The 18,115-nt window shown below is 45.0% G+C and overlaps 1 protein-coding gene across 2 annotated transcripts in view; it reads right to left on the reverse strand.

Moving 5' to 3' along the window:
- CNNM1 (cyclin and CBS domain divalent metal cation transport mediator 1) overlaps positions 1-18,115 on the reverse strand; it is a 51,084-nt gene that overhangs the window by 23,916 nt on the left and 9,053 nt on the right. For both annotated transcript variants that reach the window (XM_083149562.1, XM_083149561.1), the window contains exons 2-3: positions 4,820-4,963; positions 1,031-1,171 (exon numbers count right to left, since the gene is read on the reverse strand). In XM_083149562.1, the coding sequence (XP_083005688.1) occupies positions 1,031-1,171; positions 4,820-4,963 (285 nt within the window). The remainder of the gene's footprint in view (positions 1-1,030; positions 1,172-4,819; positions 4,964-18,115) is intronic.

Consider the following 18,115-nt stretch of genomic DNA (forward strand, 5'->3'; position numbering starts at 1 on the left):
TGTGGAGTTAGTAAGCGAACGGTGCCTGATTTATCAATAGGCTGTTTAGGCTGAAGCTTAGGGCGCCAGGATGGGGGGTGGTGGGGCACCTTGCAGGTGACAGCCAAGGAATACAATGAAGACCTAATTTATTTCATGCTTGTTAGCTGTCACCTGTCCCGATGTACCGGTGCGGAGGTAAGGTGACTGCCAGTCAGATTGCTGTGTCCATGTAACTTACTGATGGAACCATTACTTTATGTACATTGTGCTACAGCGCCAGCCGGGCAGCCTAAAGCCAAAGTCTCCTTCACACGCCACAAGCATTAGATCCTACATGCCAGGTGTATGACCTTCCTTCCATGCACATGGGCAGTATGACTGGCGAGTCCCTGAGTGCCCGTACACGTGTGTATAGCACCATTACAAGGTAAGTTACATGTGTATTAGCCTAGGGCACCTGGAACAATGTAAACCAAACCTTCAACTTCAGCTTCTACATTCCACTGTCCTCTTGTCAATTGCTCATTCAGTCTGTATTTTATTTTAGGTCACCTAATTCTATCCTATACTATGCTTTTAGCTTCTCACATTGATGAATTGTGATTACAAGGTGCATACACACTGTACAATTTTTTGACCAATTTGGTTGAAAGACATTTCCATTGAATCCAGTGTCCTGGACGAAAGATGTTGACAAAAGATATTGTCAACAAACAAACGATGAATGATGATGCGCATACCCGCCAGTTGTTCATCAAGATTGTTCGTCAACTGTGCATGCAGCTCAATTTGAATATCTTTCAAAAAGAGCCTATAAACTGTAGCTAGACCTTTCTTCTTTCGTCTGTCGTCAATATCTACCGTCAACATCTTTAGTCCAGGACACTGGGTTCAATGGAAATGTCTTTCAACCAAATTGGTCAAAAAAATTGTACAGTGTGTATGCACCCTTAGTTAATAACAATTTAAGAACTATACTGGGCATTAATGGTTTAGTGCCGCATGGTTTTCATGTCTCATGGAGAAATGTCCCCCCAACTGTACCAACCTGTTGCCATAAAGCGATGTGTTGCCAGCAGTAGCTGAGGGGAAATCTTTACCTTCATCTCACTATCTGACAGTTTGAACAGTGAAAAGTCCTGTTGCTTCCGCTCCCGGTGGGGGATTCTTTCTTTCTTTTTATTATCGGCTGTTCGGAAATAAAATAAAAATATATGTTTAACTCGCTATGTAAAAACTCTGGAGAAGTCATTTTTGGATGCACAACACTAGCTGGCCAGAACCAGGGACCAATTAGAGATGCTCAAGCACTGGAGTATTGGCTTCCCCACATAAAGGTTTCTTTGATGCAATGTTACAAAACCCACTAAGCATATTATATCAGGCTAGGATTACTTGTATCTTTTCGGCCATCTGTGTGAGTAGTAAATGCAGAACACAAGAGCGATCCATTAGTATTTAGCCAGCTGTACCTTGCCTGTTGTGGTTTCTGTTTGGAGAATACTAATAGAAAATGCCAGTCTGGACAATCTCCAAGTTTGGAAACCAAATACACTGCTTATAAAAAAGCTCAGAATGCTTTTGAAAAGCGGTATCTGCGTATTTGTCTAGCCTTCCAAAACTGCCAGGAGGCTACTGGCCCCCCTGGAAAGGTGGGAAAGACTCCTGCATGCCCCTCCACCTGCTCGCTTCCCCCTTGGCCACCCACAACAAAGCACAAGTGGGTGACCTGGGGGACCTGATCATGTGATTTATGCTGTATATACACCTGCTTTTTCTGCACTGCATAGTGGGGTGGGGGGGGCTGGGTGGAGCCACAGTGACATGATTGTTCCGACACAACCACACAACAGCCCACCTTCCCACCAGTAGACATCATCAAGCCCCGCCCCCAGCACTGCAAATCCCCCGATTCGTGGGTCTCTGGGGAGGGGGCGGGAATAAAATGGCACAATTTGCCTATTTAGCCCCACCCTCCCCCAAAAGCCGCGAATCGTGGAAATTTAATGAGGTGGTTGGTGGCTGGAGAGATGTGGGGGGTCCGGCGGAATTCTGGAAGATTGCCCATCTTTCTGGTGGGTCGTGAGGCCGACTTGATTTCCGGGACCCTCCGGCCAATCCGGGAGGGTAGGCAACCCTGTGCTAATCTGAAAATTATAGTAAACTCTACAATATAACAAAGTCCATGTAAAGTACCATGCCCTTGGACCTTATTAGTGATAGGGACCCAACAGATGAGGTCACGTAGTCGCGGTTGGTAGGCTCATATTTTTAGCCAAAGTATTGATAAGCATCTCAAATGTATGTTATTATAATAATTCTGATTAGCAGAGTTTAATATTTAGAGTGTGCCCCTGCATTTTCTCTTTTCTCTTCATGACAATGGATTACATAATTTGTCTCCTATATCCCCAGTGTGTTGCGGCTGAGCGAATAGTGATGCAACTGAATTCTACCATTACAAAGGCTTGCAACAAAACAGTGATCACTTGGATCAGAACTGCATTGGAACTGTGGCATTTGCTGACCAGGACCAGGGGCGAAATGTAATAGGGTGCGATTTTTTACGTAAGAAAAAAATCGCACCTTTAGAAATCGAGTTTTTTGCCGCGAATTCACATATGTAATGAGATGCGAATTTGCGGCAAAAAAGTGCGATATGGTGCGATTTCGGGCGATTTTTTAAGTCCTGAAAATGTGCCATTTTCAGTCATGAAAATCGGCACATTTTCAGTACTGTGCGTTGTGTTGGAAAAAAAAAAAAAAGAAAAAAAAAACGGCGTGCGGTCCCCCCTCCTAAGCATAACCAGCCCCGGCCCGGGCTCAAAAAGCCGGTGCTGGTATCATAAAATCAGAGGGACAAACAAATAGGGGTTCCCTTGATTTAATGAAACCAGCACCAGGCTCAAGGTCCAGCGCTGGTTTTTATTCTTTTTTTTTTTTACACTTTTCATCAGCCCGATGCCCAGGGTCATCGGGGACAGCCCCGGACTTTCAGCATGGGCTGGTAAGTCCTGGAGGGGGGCGGACCCCTTCATTGGGGGGTCCCCACTTCCCCAGGACCCCTGCCCAAGCTGACCAGCCACGGGGATAATGCTTTGGCCGCGGGACCTTATATAATAAGTGTTCCACCGGCTGTGGCATTACCCTGCTGGCTGGTTGGGTCTGGTGCTGGTTCTTAAAATACCCCTAGTCATTTTGTCCCCCGTATTTTGGGAACCAGCACTGGACCTTGAGCCTGGTGCTGGTTTCATTAAATCAAGGGAACCCCTATTTGTTTGTCCCTCTGATTTTATGATACCAGCACCGGCTTTTTGAGCCCGGGGCTGGTTATGCTTAGGAGGGGGGACCGCACGCCGTTTTTTTTCTTTTTTTTTTTTTGTTTTAACTATTTTTTTACAACAGAACCATGCACAGATCTCAATGATCTGTGCATGTTTCTGATAAAATCGCCAGGCAGAACCTGGTCTATTTTTTTTGCGATTTTTAGTAACCTTTACTAAAAATCGCAACCCATTAAATATGCGAGTTCTATACTTTTTAATGGGAAAACATCTGGATGCGATTTTTAGTCTAACTAAAAATCGCACCTTTAAAAAATGCGCTTTTTGCCGCAAATCGCACCCTATAAAATATGCGATTTTTGGGAAATGCCCGAAAACTGCATATTTTGCGGGAAAAAAACGCAAAAAAAAAAAAAATCGCCTCCCATTACATTTCGCCCCAGATGTGCAATTAATGAATGCATAAGACCACACAGGAACAGCAAGCCTGTACGTCAATGCTCTCAGCGTGCTGATATTATAATCTGCTTGATTTGTTGGGTTTCACGGCTTAATCTAAATCTATATTTAGTAAAAATACGCCAATTTGTATCCATTTGAGATGTCTTTAAGCCACACACAAAAAAAAAACACTCAGCACTGACATTTTAATACATAGCATCTTTCTATAGTGCAATGATTTCTGACCACAGGATACATTTACAAAAATGTCCTCTAATATTAGCACTGACGGATTCCATTTCCACCACGGCTCAACTGCACACTCTCCCTTCATCCGCATTGGCCGTCTCCAGGCACCCCAGCCTCTCCATCAGCCTCTAATATAATGGCAGGCTAACTGCCTAATTGTCCCTAATGTTTATGTGTTAGGGATTATGGACTATGCTCTACACATGGGGGGGCGTTGTGTATTCACCGGGTGCCATCACAAGATGAAACTCGCCAAAGCCATTGGGTCCCAGCGTCTGCACATGCACAAATACCCGCATGCTCAGATCCCCCACCATCCGAATGGGCTGAATAGTTTCTGTCTGATCTATGTTGAATCACCCCCTATGGGTGGTACTATGGCACTGTGATCCTAAAGGCCCCCATACATCGAGGCGATGTGGTCCGATTTCGACAAATCGGCCTGTTAAATCGGACCAAATTGCTTCTCCCTGACATGCAGTCGGGTCCAATGCGCGGTCCCGTGCGCATTGGATCACACCAGGTGGTCGGACCGGCAGGCCGTCCGACCACCCTTTCTCCAGGCGGCGAGGCGGGAGGTAAGCAGGGATGCATGCGATCCATCCCGGCGGCTCGCAGGGTATCGGGTGTCCGTACACTGCTGCAAGACATCGCAGGCAGTGTATGGGCACCTTAACAGTCATCTGCCAGTTACTACATACAGTATGCTGTCTCTTACGCGTGCTTTCTTTAAACCATGAAAACTAAATAATTCATTGTTTAAAAGACAATGTGCAGCTTTAGAATAGTCCTAATACATACCGTATGCACTCACTGGCCTAACAATAAATCCTGAAATATATCAGTGTAATGTTTGTACTCACTGTATAGATCTGTCTCATCTAGGATCTCCGACTTTATGATTTCTTCTATGATATCCTCCAAGGTGACAATCCCCATTACCTCATAGAAAGGGTCTCCTTCCCCCTCGTTATTGACCCGTTGGACAATGGCCAGGTGAGATTTACCTGGAATTGAAAAATAACAGATTTTTCGTTGATTACAAATATTGATTACATATTACACATTGGGGCAGATATGTATTATGCCTGGTCAAATGATAAAATTAAAGGTGATAATGCACCAGCCAATCCCACTCCTAACTGTCATTTTTCAAAGTCGATTGGCTGGTGTGTTATTACCTTCCACGTTATCACCTTTTGATCACTTAACCATTCTTAATACATCTACCCCAATGTTTTTAATGCATTCTGGGTCACACAACTTACAAGTACAATGTAGAGCAAGTTGGATGGTGATCTTATTCCTGTCGTTTCGTAGAAAAGGTTACTCAGTAAAGGGCACATTTAAATGTATTGTCACAAAAAGGATTTTGAGACACACATGTCATTTCACAGCTATGATAAATATGTGATTACACCTGGAAACAGATAATTTTTTAGGAGGTAAAAAAATTGGGTTGATAAGAAAAAAAAGATTGTAAAGGGGGTTTACTTGGAGCCATATGCATGCACTGACTGTTTTTATCATTCCCCCCCCCCCCCATCTATTTTTAATTCATTGCGCAATTTTTTCATCTTTTCTTATACAGAGAATTCTCTTTATATTGTAATATATAATAAATGTATTTGTATTTTTTTCAACATATTTGTGTCTGACCATCATTCAGATTAACCCAAGCGCTGTATACTTTCCTTTTTTGTCTATTATATAAACAGGGAGCCTTACACACTCCCAATACAGCAGCTTTAACTGGTTCCGTGGTTCAAACTTTTTCTTACTTTATTTTCTATCACTTGCCTGGCTTCTCATTGATGGCCAGATGTATCAAGCTTCAACAAGTGATATAATGGAGAGGTGATAAACAACCAGCCAATCAGCTCCTACCTGTCATCTTTCAAACCTAGCCTGTAACATGGCAACTATGAGCCGATTGGCTGGCTTTTTATCACTTTTTGAAGCTTGATACATTTGGCCCTTAGTGGTTTAGCACAAATAGTAAAGGAATACAAATGTGCGGTGAACGCTGATGCATTTTCCCACATCATCGCTGGCTCCGCCGCTCATCTGCTGGTGATGAGCGAGGGAGTGGGCGGTTCTCCATAGCGTCCTGCTATGTAAAGTTGTCCACCCTGGGAAAATCGCTCAGTGTGTATGCACACTTGAAGAAGGTACAAGTTTTATGTATCACTTCCATAAAGTTAGTGGTCCAGGTAAAGCAATTCCCCTAATATTGAAAGCTTGGTAGGCACTTTAACAATGGGGCCATGATACAACTAGTAGCACCTCTGTAACTGCCAGTTGGAGGATGCTAGCCATCACCACCACCTGAACCACAGCACACCCTACCACCAGAGGCCAGCACGGCAGCCTTCCCTTTACTGTGTCCGCCAAATGGTAAAGTAAAGTGCTGGAGGGGAAGGGGCACAATAGTCTGCAGCCTAGGTAGGGTTTGATTTGCACCCACAAATACCCCCCCCCCCCACCCCAGTTTTCAGGCCCCATACCCCTCCCCTCCACCACCACCACCTTTGCACGTAATATCACCCCCATCAGGGGTTAAAGTGTATGTGTGTGGGGGAGGGTAGGGGGACAGGGTGCAACTGAGTTCCATAATCTGTAATGATGAGGCAGAACTAGTTCACCCACCACCATGGCCCTGCACAGGAATTCTAACGGAAAACCTTATAGTTTGCAGGGGTGCCAAAACTGGAAATGATTTCTACCACCGCTCCAGGTCCACTTTAAAGCCCCGTACACACGGGGGAGATATATTGCTCAGTTTCTCCTTTTCATCAGCGACCAGAGGTGGTCGCTGATGAAAGGGAACCTCTGCCGGCGGTGCCGCAGAGTTAATCAGCTGGTCGCAGGAGCAAGCTCCTGCGACCAGCGATTAGAACGGGGTTGAAAAAGGGAGCGCTCACACGAAAATTTATCGCTGGGGCACACTCCCATCACTGGCAATATGGTCGCCTGCGACCATATTTCAAGCGATTTCAGCCCCTATTGCCCCCGTGTGTACACAGCTTAAGCCCTGCCCCTTGGAAAGAAAACACTGCTGCAGGATCATTCCATTTAAATGCAAGTCTGACAACCAGGCGTTAAATGCACATTAGCCATAATAACATCCACATTGCAAGCATGGCGGAAAATGGGAATTAGCCATTTTAACCCTTTGGAGTGCCAACATCTTTATGAGAGATGTTCAAAATAGTCGCTCACATTTGTTATATAAATTCATATTAAAAAGTTTGTGTAAAAAAGATTATTTCCTTAGTAAGTTAAATATTACAGATGATAAAAATGTTTGCTTGTCAATTTTTACACCTATTTTGAGGTTTTCAGCCATACACTGAAAATAGTGCGCACAATCTATATTTAGGATATGCTAATAGTATGTTTCCCTAAAGAATCAATATGCATTTAAAATTTGATTTGTACTTAGCTAGTAATAATAACCTTTCTAGACTAGAAAGCCAAACTACACATTGATTAATATCACATTTTATACAATAAAAACAGACACAAGAATGCTAATTGTAATTCTATTCCATGAATACATACTGGAAACCTGTATATCTATATAAGTTGATAATAAAGAGAGTGTGTGTGCCGCATTGCAGACACACCGTGGCCGTCAGAGATGCCAAATTTGGCAATAAGGTACCTCTGGACCCGGTGGTGTGCACTTTGGAGCCTTTTTTGCGAAATTTCACTTATACCGCTTTCATATTGCAAAATGCAGGGTCCCACCGGGGCTTATAAATGGTTCAGTCCTGGTGCAACCCTGCATATTGGAATGCTCCCATTCCCTCAGCAAACCGGCATTATTGCCGGTTCGCTGACGTCATCGGGGGTGGGGGAGGAGGCACCGCTTAGAGCTGGCGCTGCCTCCTCCATAGTGTGAACGGCAAATGGGTCACTCGACCCATTTAACCCATTCACACTGCACAGCAACACAGCAATGAACTGGTAAGAGCCCTTATTTTTTACCGGGTCGCATTGCCGTGTTGCTACCCGTTTGCGCATACCTCCCGTTTGGTCTGATGTGTGGCCAGCATTAGGATCTGACAGCAATGAAATCAGGTGTGGTGTTGTTCCGAGATCGTCTATCTTTTTTCTAGTACTTCAATCAAGGCAAATTGAACCTTGGTGTTTTTTAAATTTCAAATACCCCATTCAAGTCGCAACTAATTACCAGGCACAAGCCAGTTTCTTGCCGGTTCCACCCGGTAATTAGTGTGATGTGAAAGGGGTTACAGAGCATTTTCTCCAGCATGGAGAGGGTCAGGTATACAATTATGGTGCACACTGCAGCATACCTCCCAACATGACCCTCTCCAGGAGGGACACATTGCACTTTCCTCTTAATGTATGATTGCCATCACCTGTGGTGAACAGGGTAATTGCTAGAGAAAGGTGCTTCAGCACAGTTTACGGCAATCATACATTGAGGGAAGTCCAGGAGCAGAGCAATGTGTCCCTCCTGGAGGGGGTCATGTTGGGAGGTATGCTGCAGTGTGCACCATACTTGCATACCTGACCCTCTGTCCATGCGGGATAAAATGCTCTGTTCCTGGACTTCCCTGGTAATGTATGATTGCCATCACCTGTGGGGAGCTAGGTAAAGGTGTTTCACCACAGGTGCTGGCAATCATACATTACCAGGAGCAGAGCATTTTCTTCCGCATGGAGAGGGTCAGTTAGGAAAGTATGGTGTGCACTGTTGTTAAACTTATTAACCACTTGTATACCAGTCTGCTTGTGCATCTGCTGTATAATTCATAATATCCCCCCCTGCTGGTGTATTTTTTACAGCCTTATTTAACTAGTATATATTCTCTGCTGGTGCATCTACTGTACTACTGAGTCTTACATAAATAAATATTAATAAATTAACAGTGTACTGGTGAATCTACTAAATAAAGTAATATCTCTGCTGGTGCATATTAATTATACTACCGTACATATAATATCTCTTTGGTGATGCTTAATTAATTTACTGCCATATACATAATATCTTTCTAGTGGTGCCTAATTAATTTACTGCCGTATATATAACACCTCTCTATTGGTGCATCTACTGCCGTATATACTTGCACTCCAGTGGTGCTGTCCTGTGGTGTAATATATTGCATAACTCCACAAAAATAATGGAGATCAGCTGCAAATGCAAGTAGTAATGACATAGACCAGTGGTTCCCAACCTTTTTTCTCTCCCGTACCCCTTGATTAGTGTTTTCATTTATGAGTACCCCCTCCTTTCAATTTGATATATACTCAGTACTTACGAGTGGAGTGGTAGTGAGCAGTATGCGTGTACTAACATCAAGGAGTAGCAGAAGAGTAGTATGAAGCAGGAATTGGGCCTCTCTGGGCCTGGCCGCTGGCTGTGTACTGTCTCCAGGGCTTACGCTAATGACTTTAGGATTAATGGCACTGCTTTCTCCACCCGTCTCAGTGCAGGCATATGATTGCTGATGCCTGAGGGCAGCGCGGGAAGCTTCCAGTGGATTGCTGGTCAGGCAAAAGCACAAGGAGATACTGATGACACTGCTGATGGAACCGGAAGTTACACAACGTGGTTTGACGCCATGGCAATGGGAATCATATTCTGCCATCGACTTTTTCTTCTTCAACCATTAACAATATTATTGAACCACTGACATAGACGATGATATGCCATCAACGTCGTCTGCCAAGGCCGATGGCCAGTACGGGGCACGTAAAATCCAAAAAGCCAAAGTTGAGTAAAAGGAGGACCAAAAAAGAATAAATTCAAATCATTGGAGAAACGTAAAATTGGCAATGTGCCATTTACGACACGGAGTGGCAAGGAACGATTAAGGCCCTGACCTGTATTCATGATTGGTGGTTCAACTACACATGACCATGCAAGCCCTCCTACTCCCCCCTTTAGAAATTTGAAGAGATTTCAGCTGTCATCAAAAACAAAGCAAACATCTCTGCCTACTAAAGAAGACATGTTATCACAAACCCCCAAGGAGGGTCCAAGGGTGTTGGTGGTTGCGATGCCTGACATTCCCATCGCTGTACGGGAAGAGGTGGCTCCTTCCACCATTTTCAGCACTCCCTCTGCATATGCTGGAAGGATTAACCACTTGTATACCAGTCTGCTTTTGCATCTGCTGTATAATTAATAATACCCCCTGCTGGTGTATTTTTTTACATCCTTATATCAGACATGTGTATATGACAGTGCACTCCCTCTGCATATGCTGGAAGGATCACCCACAATGCAGTTCCTGATTTAGATAATGAAGGTGTCAATGTAGACAGAGAGGAGGATATTGATGTAGCTGGTGCTAAAGAGGAAGCTGAGGTGGTTTGCTTAAATAAGGCACCAGGGGGGGGAAACAGTTGTCCATGGGATGAAAAAGCCCATCATCATGCCTGGGCAGAGGACGAATAAATCCACCTCTATGGTATGGGATGTTTTTTTGGTACTTATGTAGTAACTGGGCTGCCGATTTTGAAATCGGGTCCATCGCATCGCATCGCACCCGACCATATCGCATGCGATGCGATGCGATGGACCCGATTTTTCCATAGGATTCAATGTTAAAATGGACTGAGTCCATTTTAACATGGAATTCAATGGGAAAAGGGGTCCTTTTCATACCCCTACTATCCAAGTGGGCATGGAGTTGGATATAAACCTGTGGCGAGCGTAGCGAGCCACCGAGCCCGAAGCGTGGCGAGCGTAGCGAGCCCCGCGAGGGGACACAGAATACCGTCCCCTCGCGGGGCTCGCTTCGCTCGCCACGCTTCGGGCTCGGTGGCTCGCTACGCTCGCCACAGGTTTATATCCAACTCCATGCCCACTTGGATAGTAGGGGTATGAAAAGGACCCCTTTTTCCCATTGAATTCCATGTTAAAATGGACTCAGTCCATTTTAACATTGAATCCTATGGAAAAATCGGGTCATCGCATCGCATCGCATGGTCGTATGCGATGCGATATCGCATCGCATCTGATTGTATGCCTTAACTTAAGGCATACAATCAAAAAATCGGCAGCCCAGATACTACATAAGTACCGTTTTTTTATCCGAATCCGGACAACAAATGTATTGCTATATGTAGCTTATGTAAAGCTCCAATAAGCAGGGGTAAGGATCTAGGGACATCCTCCATTATACGTCACCTGAAGTCCCTTCATAAATCAGTGTTTAGTTGTTCAGGAACTGTGGCTAGCAGTCCAGGGACTCCTGTTGGAGCCAAGTGCCTGAAAAGCAAACCACCAACTCCCTTGTCAAATTCCTCATTGATACGGATTGGCGGGAGTCCTTCAGGCCATGTCACCAGCATGACTGACTCCTCTTCTATCCGAGATTCCTCTGGAGGATCCTGCAGCGCTACGCCTACTACTGCCGCTGCTGCTGGGAGTCAGTCATCATCCCAGAGGGGAAGTCGTAAGACCGCTACATTTTTCACTAAGCAACTGACCATCCAACAGTCGTTTTCCATGAGGACGAAATACGACAGCAGTCATCCTATGGCAAAGTGGATAACTGTGACCTTGACAGCTATGTTGGTGTTAGACGTGCGTCCGGTGTCTGCCATCATTGGAGTGGGATTTAGACGGTTGATGGAGGTATTGTGTCCCCGGTACCAAATCCCATCTAGCTTCCACTTCACTAGGCAGGCGCTACCCGGGATGTACAGGGACATCAGAAAAAGTGTCCTCAGTGCCCTGAAAAATGCGGACATGTGGACAAGTGGATCAGGGCAAACTAAGGACAATATGACTGTGACAGCCCACTGGGTAGATGCATCGCCTTCCGCAGCAGCATCTCCTGCACGCCAGCTCCTTCCAAGGCAGGCTACACTGTGTATCACCGGTTTCAGGAAGAGGCACAATGCCGACAACCCCTTAGAGAAACTGAGGGAAATCATCTCCCAGTGACTTACCAACTTAGACTCTCCTGGGGATTTGTGGTGTCGGACAATGCCAGTAACATTTTGCGGGCATTACACATGGGCAATTTCCAGCACATGCCATGTTTTGCCCACACAATACATTTGGTGGTCCAGCATTTCATCAGAAGTGACAGGAGCATGCAGGAGATGCTTGCGGTGGCCCGCAAAATTTGCGGACACTTTTGGTATTCTGCCACTGCCTGCCGAAGGATCGAGCGCCAGCCAAAACTTCTCAACCTGCCCTGCCATCAACGTAAACAAGATGTGGTGATGCGCTGGAACTCCACCCTCTATATGCTGGAGAGGATGGAGGAGCAGCAAAAGGCCATTCAAGCCTACTCGGCCACCTACGACATAGGCAGACGAGAGGGGCAGCACCTGTCTCAAGCGCAGTGGAGGCTGATTACCATTACTGAGTCAGGTGATTCCCCTGATCAGGCTGCTGCAGAAGCAGCTGGAGAAAGTGGAGGAGCTAAAGCGTTGCGATTCCGCAAAGCATTTCTCTCTTGTGGATGAAGCCTTCCATACGCTTTGCCAGGATACGAGGATGGTCAGTCTGTTAAAGTCAGAGGAATACATTCTGGCCACCGTACTCGATCCTCGGTTTAAAGCGTATGTTGTGTCTCTGTTTCGGCAGACACAAGTCTACAAAGGTGCAAAGACCTGCTGGTCAGGAGATTGTCATCTGAAGGAGACTGTGACACGGCTCCAGGTCCTCCTTCATTTTCTCCCACACCTGTGTCTGCGAGGAAACAGCTGCGATTTCCCACACAACACGCTGGCAGGGATGGAGGGCAGGCAGGAGGGAGTTTGGACATCTGGTCCGGAATAAAGGACCTGGCAACGATTGCTGACAAGTCTACTATCACTGCATTGGATGCCGTCACCATTGAAAAAATGGTGGATGATTACTTTGGTGACAGCATCCAAGTAGTCAGACAGTCCTCACCTGTACTGGCAGGAAAAAAAGGCAGTTTGGAAGCCCATGTACAAACTGCCTCTATTTTACCTGAGTTGTCCCCCCTCCAGTGTGTACTCTGAAAGAGTTTTTAGTGCAGCGGGAAACCTGGTCAGTGAGCGGCAAAGGAGGTTGCTTCTGCAAAATGTGGAGATGATGTTTATAAAAATTAATTATCAATTATTCAATGAAGACCAGGAATTGCCTCCAGAGATTATAACGGGACCTGTGATCGTGGAGTCCAGTGGGGACAAATTGATATTCTGTGAGGATGAGGACGTACACACTGAAGGGGGCGAGGAATCAAAGGAGGCTGATGAGTGACAATGACATCTTGTCTCTGTAGAGCCAGTTTATACAGGGAGATATGAATTGTTTTTTTTGTGGGGGGGGGCCCAAACAAACCAATAATTTCAGCCACAGTTTTGTAGGTCCTGTCGCTAAAATGTTTGGTTTGTTAAAGTGTGCATGTCCTATTTCCACAACATAAGGGTGGGTGGGAGAGCCCAAGGCCAATTCCTACTTGCATCACCATTCATTAATCCCACTGCTGAGAGTCATTGATATGTGAGATAAGTGGACTCATCTTTAATCACATACAACTGTTTGCGCTCAAATGGTAATAATCACAGAGCTGACCAATCCCACTGTTGAGTCATTGATCCCACTGCTGAGAGTCATTGATTGCTGCACGAATCGCCCACTGTTCCTCGGCTGGTCGTCGCCTGGTTATGTCTGGTCAGTAGGTTCCATTCCGTTCTACTGCCGTACATATAATACCTCTCTGCTGGTGCATCTACTGCCTTAGATAGGGTGTTACAGATGTCTCTGGGAATCCATTCTGCAGTGTCGTTAATGTATCTGTACCTTAAGCACAGATAACACGTACATGACTGTCATATTCACAGACACAGTAATGCAGATGAGTATATTCCCTATATTATTCCGGGAGTCCGCCTCCACCACTGCCGCTCTCAGCAATCACACAATCAGACGCCATCAGAAGACGGCCTAAGTGACAGGAGCGTTTCTGCCACTGCCTGCAGAATCGCCCACTGCTCCTCGGCAGGTGGTAAACAAGATCAAGCCAGATAGTGGTCTTATTGGATATTAAACTGATAAAAACAGATACACAGCACACTCGCAGGTCAACTCAGTGCTGCACCAATCACCCACTGCTCCTCGGCTGGTCGCCGCCTGAGGTCAGAAGGTTCCACCCCTTTGCAGCTATTGCATTGCTGCACCAATCGCCCACTGTTCCTCGGCTGGTCATCGCCTGTGGTCAGAAGGTTCCACTCCTTTGTAGCTATTGCATTGCTGCACCAATCGCCCACTGCTCTTCGGCTGGTAGTAAACACGATCAAGCCAGATAGGGGTCTTTTTGGGGCCTAGTTTTTCAAACTGCCATCCTGTCTGCCACTGCAGTGCCACTCCTAGATGGTTTTGCATAGTTATTCAGCTACCTGGGTGCAACCTTTTGCCCTAAAAACAATATTGTGAGGTGTTCAGAATAGACTGGAAATGAGTGGAAATTAATGTTATTGAGGTCAGTAATAGCGTAGGAGCAAAAAAAAAAAACGTTTTGGCAAAACCCATTAGAACCCAAAACCTGAAGGTAGTCAGAACCCAAAACGTGAAAAGTGGCTGGTGCACATCCCTAATTCAAACCAGAGCTCATTTGAACTGTTCTATTTCATTTCCAGCCCCTGCGGTAATTTGAACCCACCTTTCTATTTTTTTGCACAAGCCTATAGTGGATCTATCAAATAGCCTGTACATTTTTGCACATTTTAACTTGTAACTTTTAGCTTGTATTTTTAAACTGTAATCCCATTAAACTGTACTTCACATTGTTATTTAACCCTGTGTTTTTATTGGATATATGGAATATATGGGAGAATAACTTCCAGAGAGAGACTCTGGATGACCACTTGAACACCCTCAGCGAGGTTAAGTAGTTGCCACTTTTTTTGTTCACATTCTAACATTATGGTGGAGGTTTTAACAAATTACTATCTTGGGCCTTTGGCACAGCATAAGACGAAATTTTACAGCAATTTTAGAAATAAAAAAAAAGGTACTTGTGTAGTTTCACAGCAGCAGCTTACATTACGTTTGAAGCTACGCTAATAGCGTAGCCTAACGGCTGCCTTACTTGTGTAGTTTCACAGCGGCAGCCTAAGCTACGTTATCAGTGTAGGCTGCCGCTGTGAATCTACACAAGTAACTACCGTACTGCATCTCTGTCCCCGGCAAGCCTACTCAGCGCCTCTCTCCCATCGCCGGCGCCAGCATGATCCCCTCTCTTTGGCGGAGAGGTGATCATGCTGGTGCCGGCGGAGAAGAGCTCCCTCTGTTTGAGACGCTCCAGCAATGAGACGCTCCTGCGTCTGAGTAGTTATTGTGGCAGGGTACATTAACCCTGCCGACAGGGCTTGAGGTTCTGTAGCGCATGCATCTCCTGTCTAAAGAGTGGGTGCAGACACAAGTGCGTCTCATTCACAATGAAGGAGGCATTTGCCAGTGTTCCATGTTACATACTTGCAAATTCCTCCTTTTCAAACCCCACTATCCACGGCAGCCCAAAGCGTGGCGAGCGCACGCGTTACATGTCCTCCCGACCTTTTCATACCCCCACTATCCACGTCGGCGTGGAGTTTAATTTATATAGTGTGGTGAGCGCAGCGAGCCAGAAGCGTGGCGAGCCCCGCGATGGGACACGGATTACATGTAAGATTACATGTCGCCACACTATATAAAATCAACTCCACGCCGACAGTGGGGGTATGAAAAGGTCGGGAGGACGCGTAACGCGTCCGCTCGCCATGCTTCGGGCTGCCATGGATAGTGGGGGTGTTTCAGGATCTGACAGGGATGCTAAAATGGCCGCGGGAACACTACGCTTCTTCTGGCTGACTACGCTAACTACGCTGACCGCGGGATCACTACGCTGATTCTGACAGGGACACTACGCTGAAGGCGTAACTGCCGCCGTGAAACTACACAAGTACCCAAAAAAAACTAAGGTTTTCCCGGGCAACGCCAGGCAAATCAGCTAGTTTAGGATATTTGCTCCCATAGTGACAATGAAGCATTGCACTTTTAGTGTACTGCCTTTTCCCCATCTAACAGACACCAACAAGTTTTATTACATCAAGGCCACTATCCATCTAGTGCAGTGATGGCTAACCTTGACACTCCAGCTGTTGTGGAACTACACAACTCAGCATGCCCTGCATCAGTTTTAGCATGGCCAAATAGTTAAACTGTAGGAGGGCATGCTGGGATGTGTAGTTCAACAACAGCTGGAGTGTCAAGGTTAGCCATCACTGATCTAGGACAGCCATGTCTGTTTGTATTATGTCAATTAAATAATACTTTCATTGGCAAAAAGAAGAGCACCATTTAATGAATATGAATAAAATAGCTTCTAGTGGCTTGGATATACACCACCTATAGAACACACCATGGCGAGTTGCCATTTCTAACACAACAGTAGATCATATTTAGACATCAAAATGCCCTAGTAAATGCTAGCAATTAGACATTAAAATCACAGTCTGGGTCAGTTTCCAAACATGCGCTTAGTAAATAGACCCGTGGCTATATTTACTAAGGTCCATGTCATCTTTTCTTGCAGTGATAAGGTTCTGAGTCTCAAGATTTCAAACACTAACGCGTTTCCTCATTGTCGACATCAGGGGTGGTGCAATATATGATTGATAACCTCTAAATGTTATTTTTTTCCAATAAAATAATTTTAATTAAACAATCAACAGCACTACAAATATCCAAAATACAAAGAAATTGAATAATATGCAATATATACACAGGCAACTATAGACAACCAACATACATACACATACCAACAGTCAAGGCAGATGTTCAAATATCAATGAACAACATAGTGGCGTGCAGAAAATCCCAAGCATATAAGAGCACATTCAAATATTCTGATGGATCGTACCTAGAACCTGCTATTGCAGAATAATAACCGCAGTGCCATTTGGAAATTCATAAATCAAGTTTATATAAACATCTTATAGAATAAAAGACATAACAACCCAGCACTAAAACAAACTAAACCATAGCAAAAAAAAAAAAAAACACATACATAAAAAATTTCACACTCAGAATATCAACTGACCAAGAGAAGTATTAGAAGACCTCTAAGGCCGGTTTCACACACTCCGGCTCCTGCCGGACGGTGAAATCCCGCACGGCCAGGGAGCCGTGCCGCACACATTAGTTGTGAATGGATACTATTGTGTCCATTCACACGGGACGGCCACGGCCCGGCCGCACGGCTGCAGCCGGATCCCACCACTGGGACGGCTGCCGGGCTGTGGCAATCCCTTTCATGATAAACTAGTGTGTGCGGCACGGCTCCCTGGCCGTGCGGGATTTCACCGTCCGGCAGCAGCCGGAGTGTGTGAAACCGGCCTAAATGTTTTTATAGCACCGATAGCTAAAGTGTAAAACAACTCCCAGCTTTTTTTTATTTTAAATAAATATAAAAAAAAAATTTTACTAAATAAAACTGCATTTTTTTAAATGGATAGTATATTCCCAATGTGCAAGTCAAGACACCAAGCATTGCATTCTGATAATACTATATATAGTAAATTTAATATCTATATATAAAAAAACTTTGAGAGGTTATTTGTTCCACCCCTGATGAAGACAACACGGGTAAAACGCGATAATGTTTGAAATCGGTGTCTACGTTAATGTCACATTTTGCTACGAGCTTGCGTTCGGTCAAGGACAGTACTAAAAGTGGCAGAAAACGTGGTATCAGATCTCCAGTTATTTGATTCATATATTTTAATTGTGGTTTGTGCTATTAAAAAGTTTTCAGATGGAAACATTATACATTTTGTGATATTTTTGTTCAAAATGTGTCACTATAAGGTACATTTGATTAATGGTATATCAAGGTTTATGAGATGAAAACACCACTTGTATGTTAAACCACAAACGTGACAAACTAATGGGGCCTACACACGGAACGATTTGAGGGCATTTTCTAAACTATCGCACTACATCGCTTAGAAAATGCCCCTATATCGCTCCGAGTGTAGGGGCCATAGCAATAGGATAGCAATGTGTCACCAGTGTCAGGGCCTGTTAAATAGAACTCTCAATGGTGGGTTTCTCTTCAAGACGTGCTGCTAATATTAAAGAAAAACCCTCCCGGAATGGCCAGGATCCTGAAAATCGGGACCCCCTCCCGGTCCCACGGAAAGGGGGCAAC

This window comes from Crinia signifera, chromosome 6, assembly GCF_055691185.1.
Source record: "Crinia signifera chromosome 6, ASM5569118v1, whole genome shotgun sequence".
In the NCBI taxonomy this organism is placed as follows: domain Eukaryota; kingdom Metazoa; phylum Chordata; class Amphibia; order Anura; family Myobatrachidae; genus Crinia; species Crinia signifera.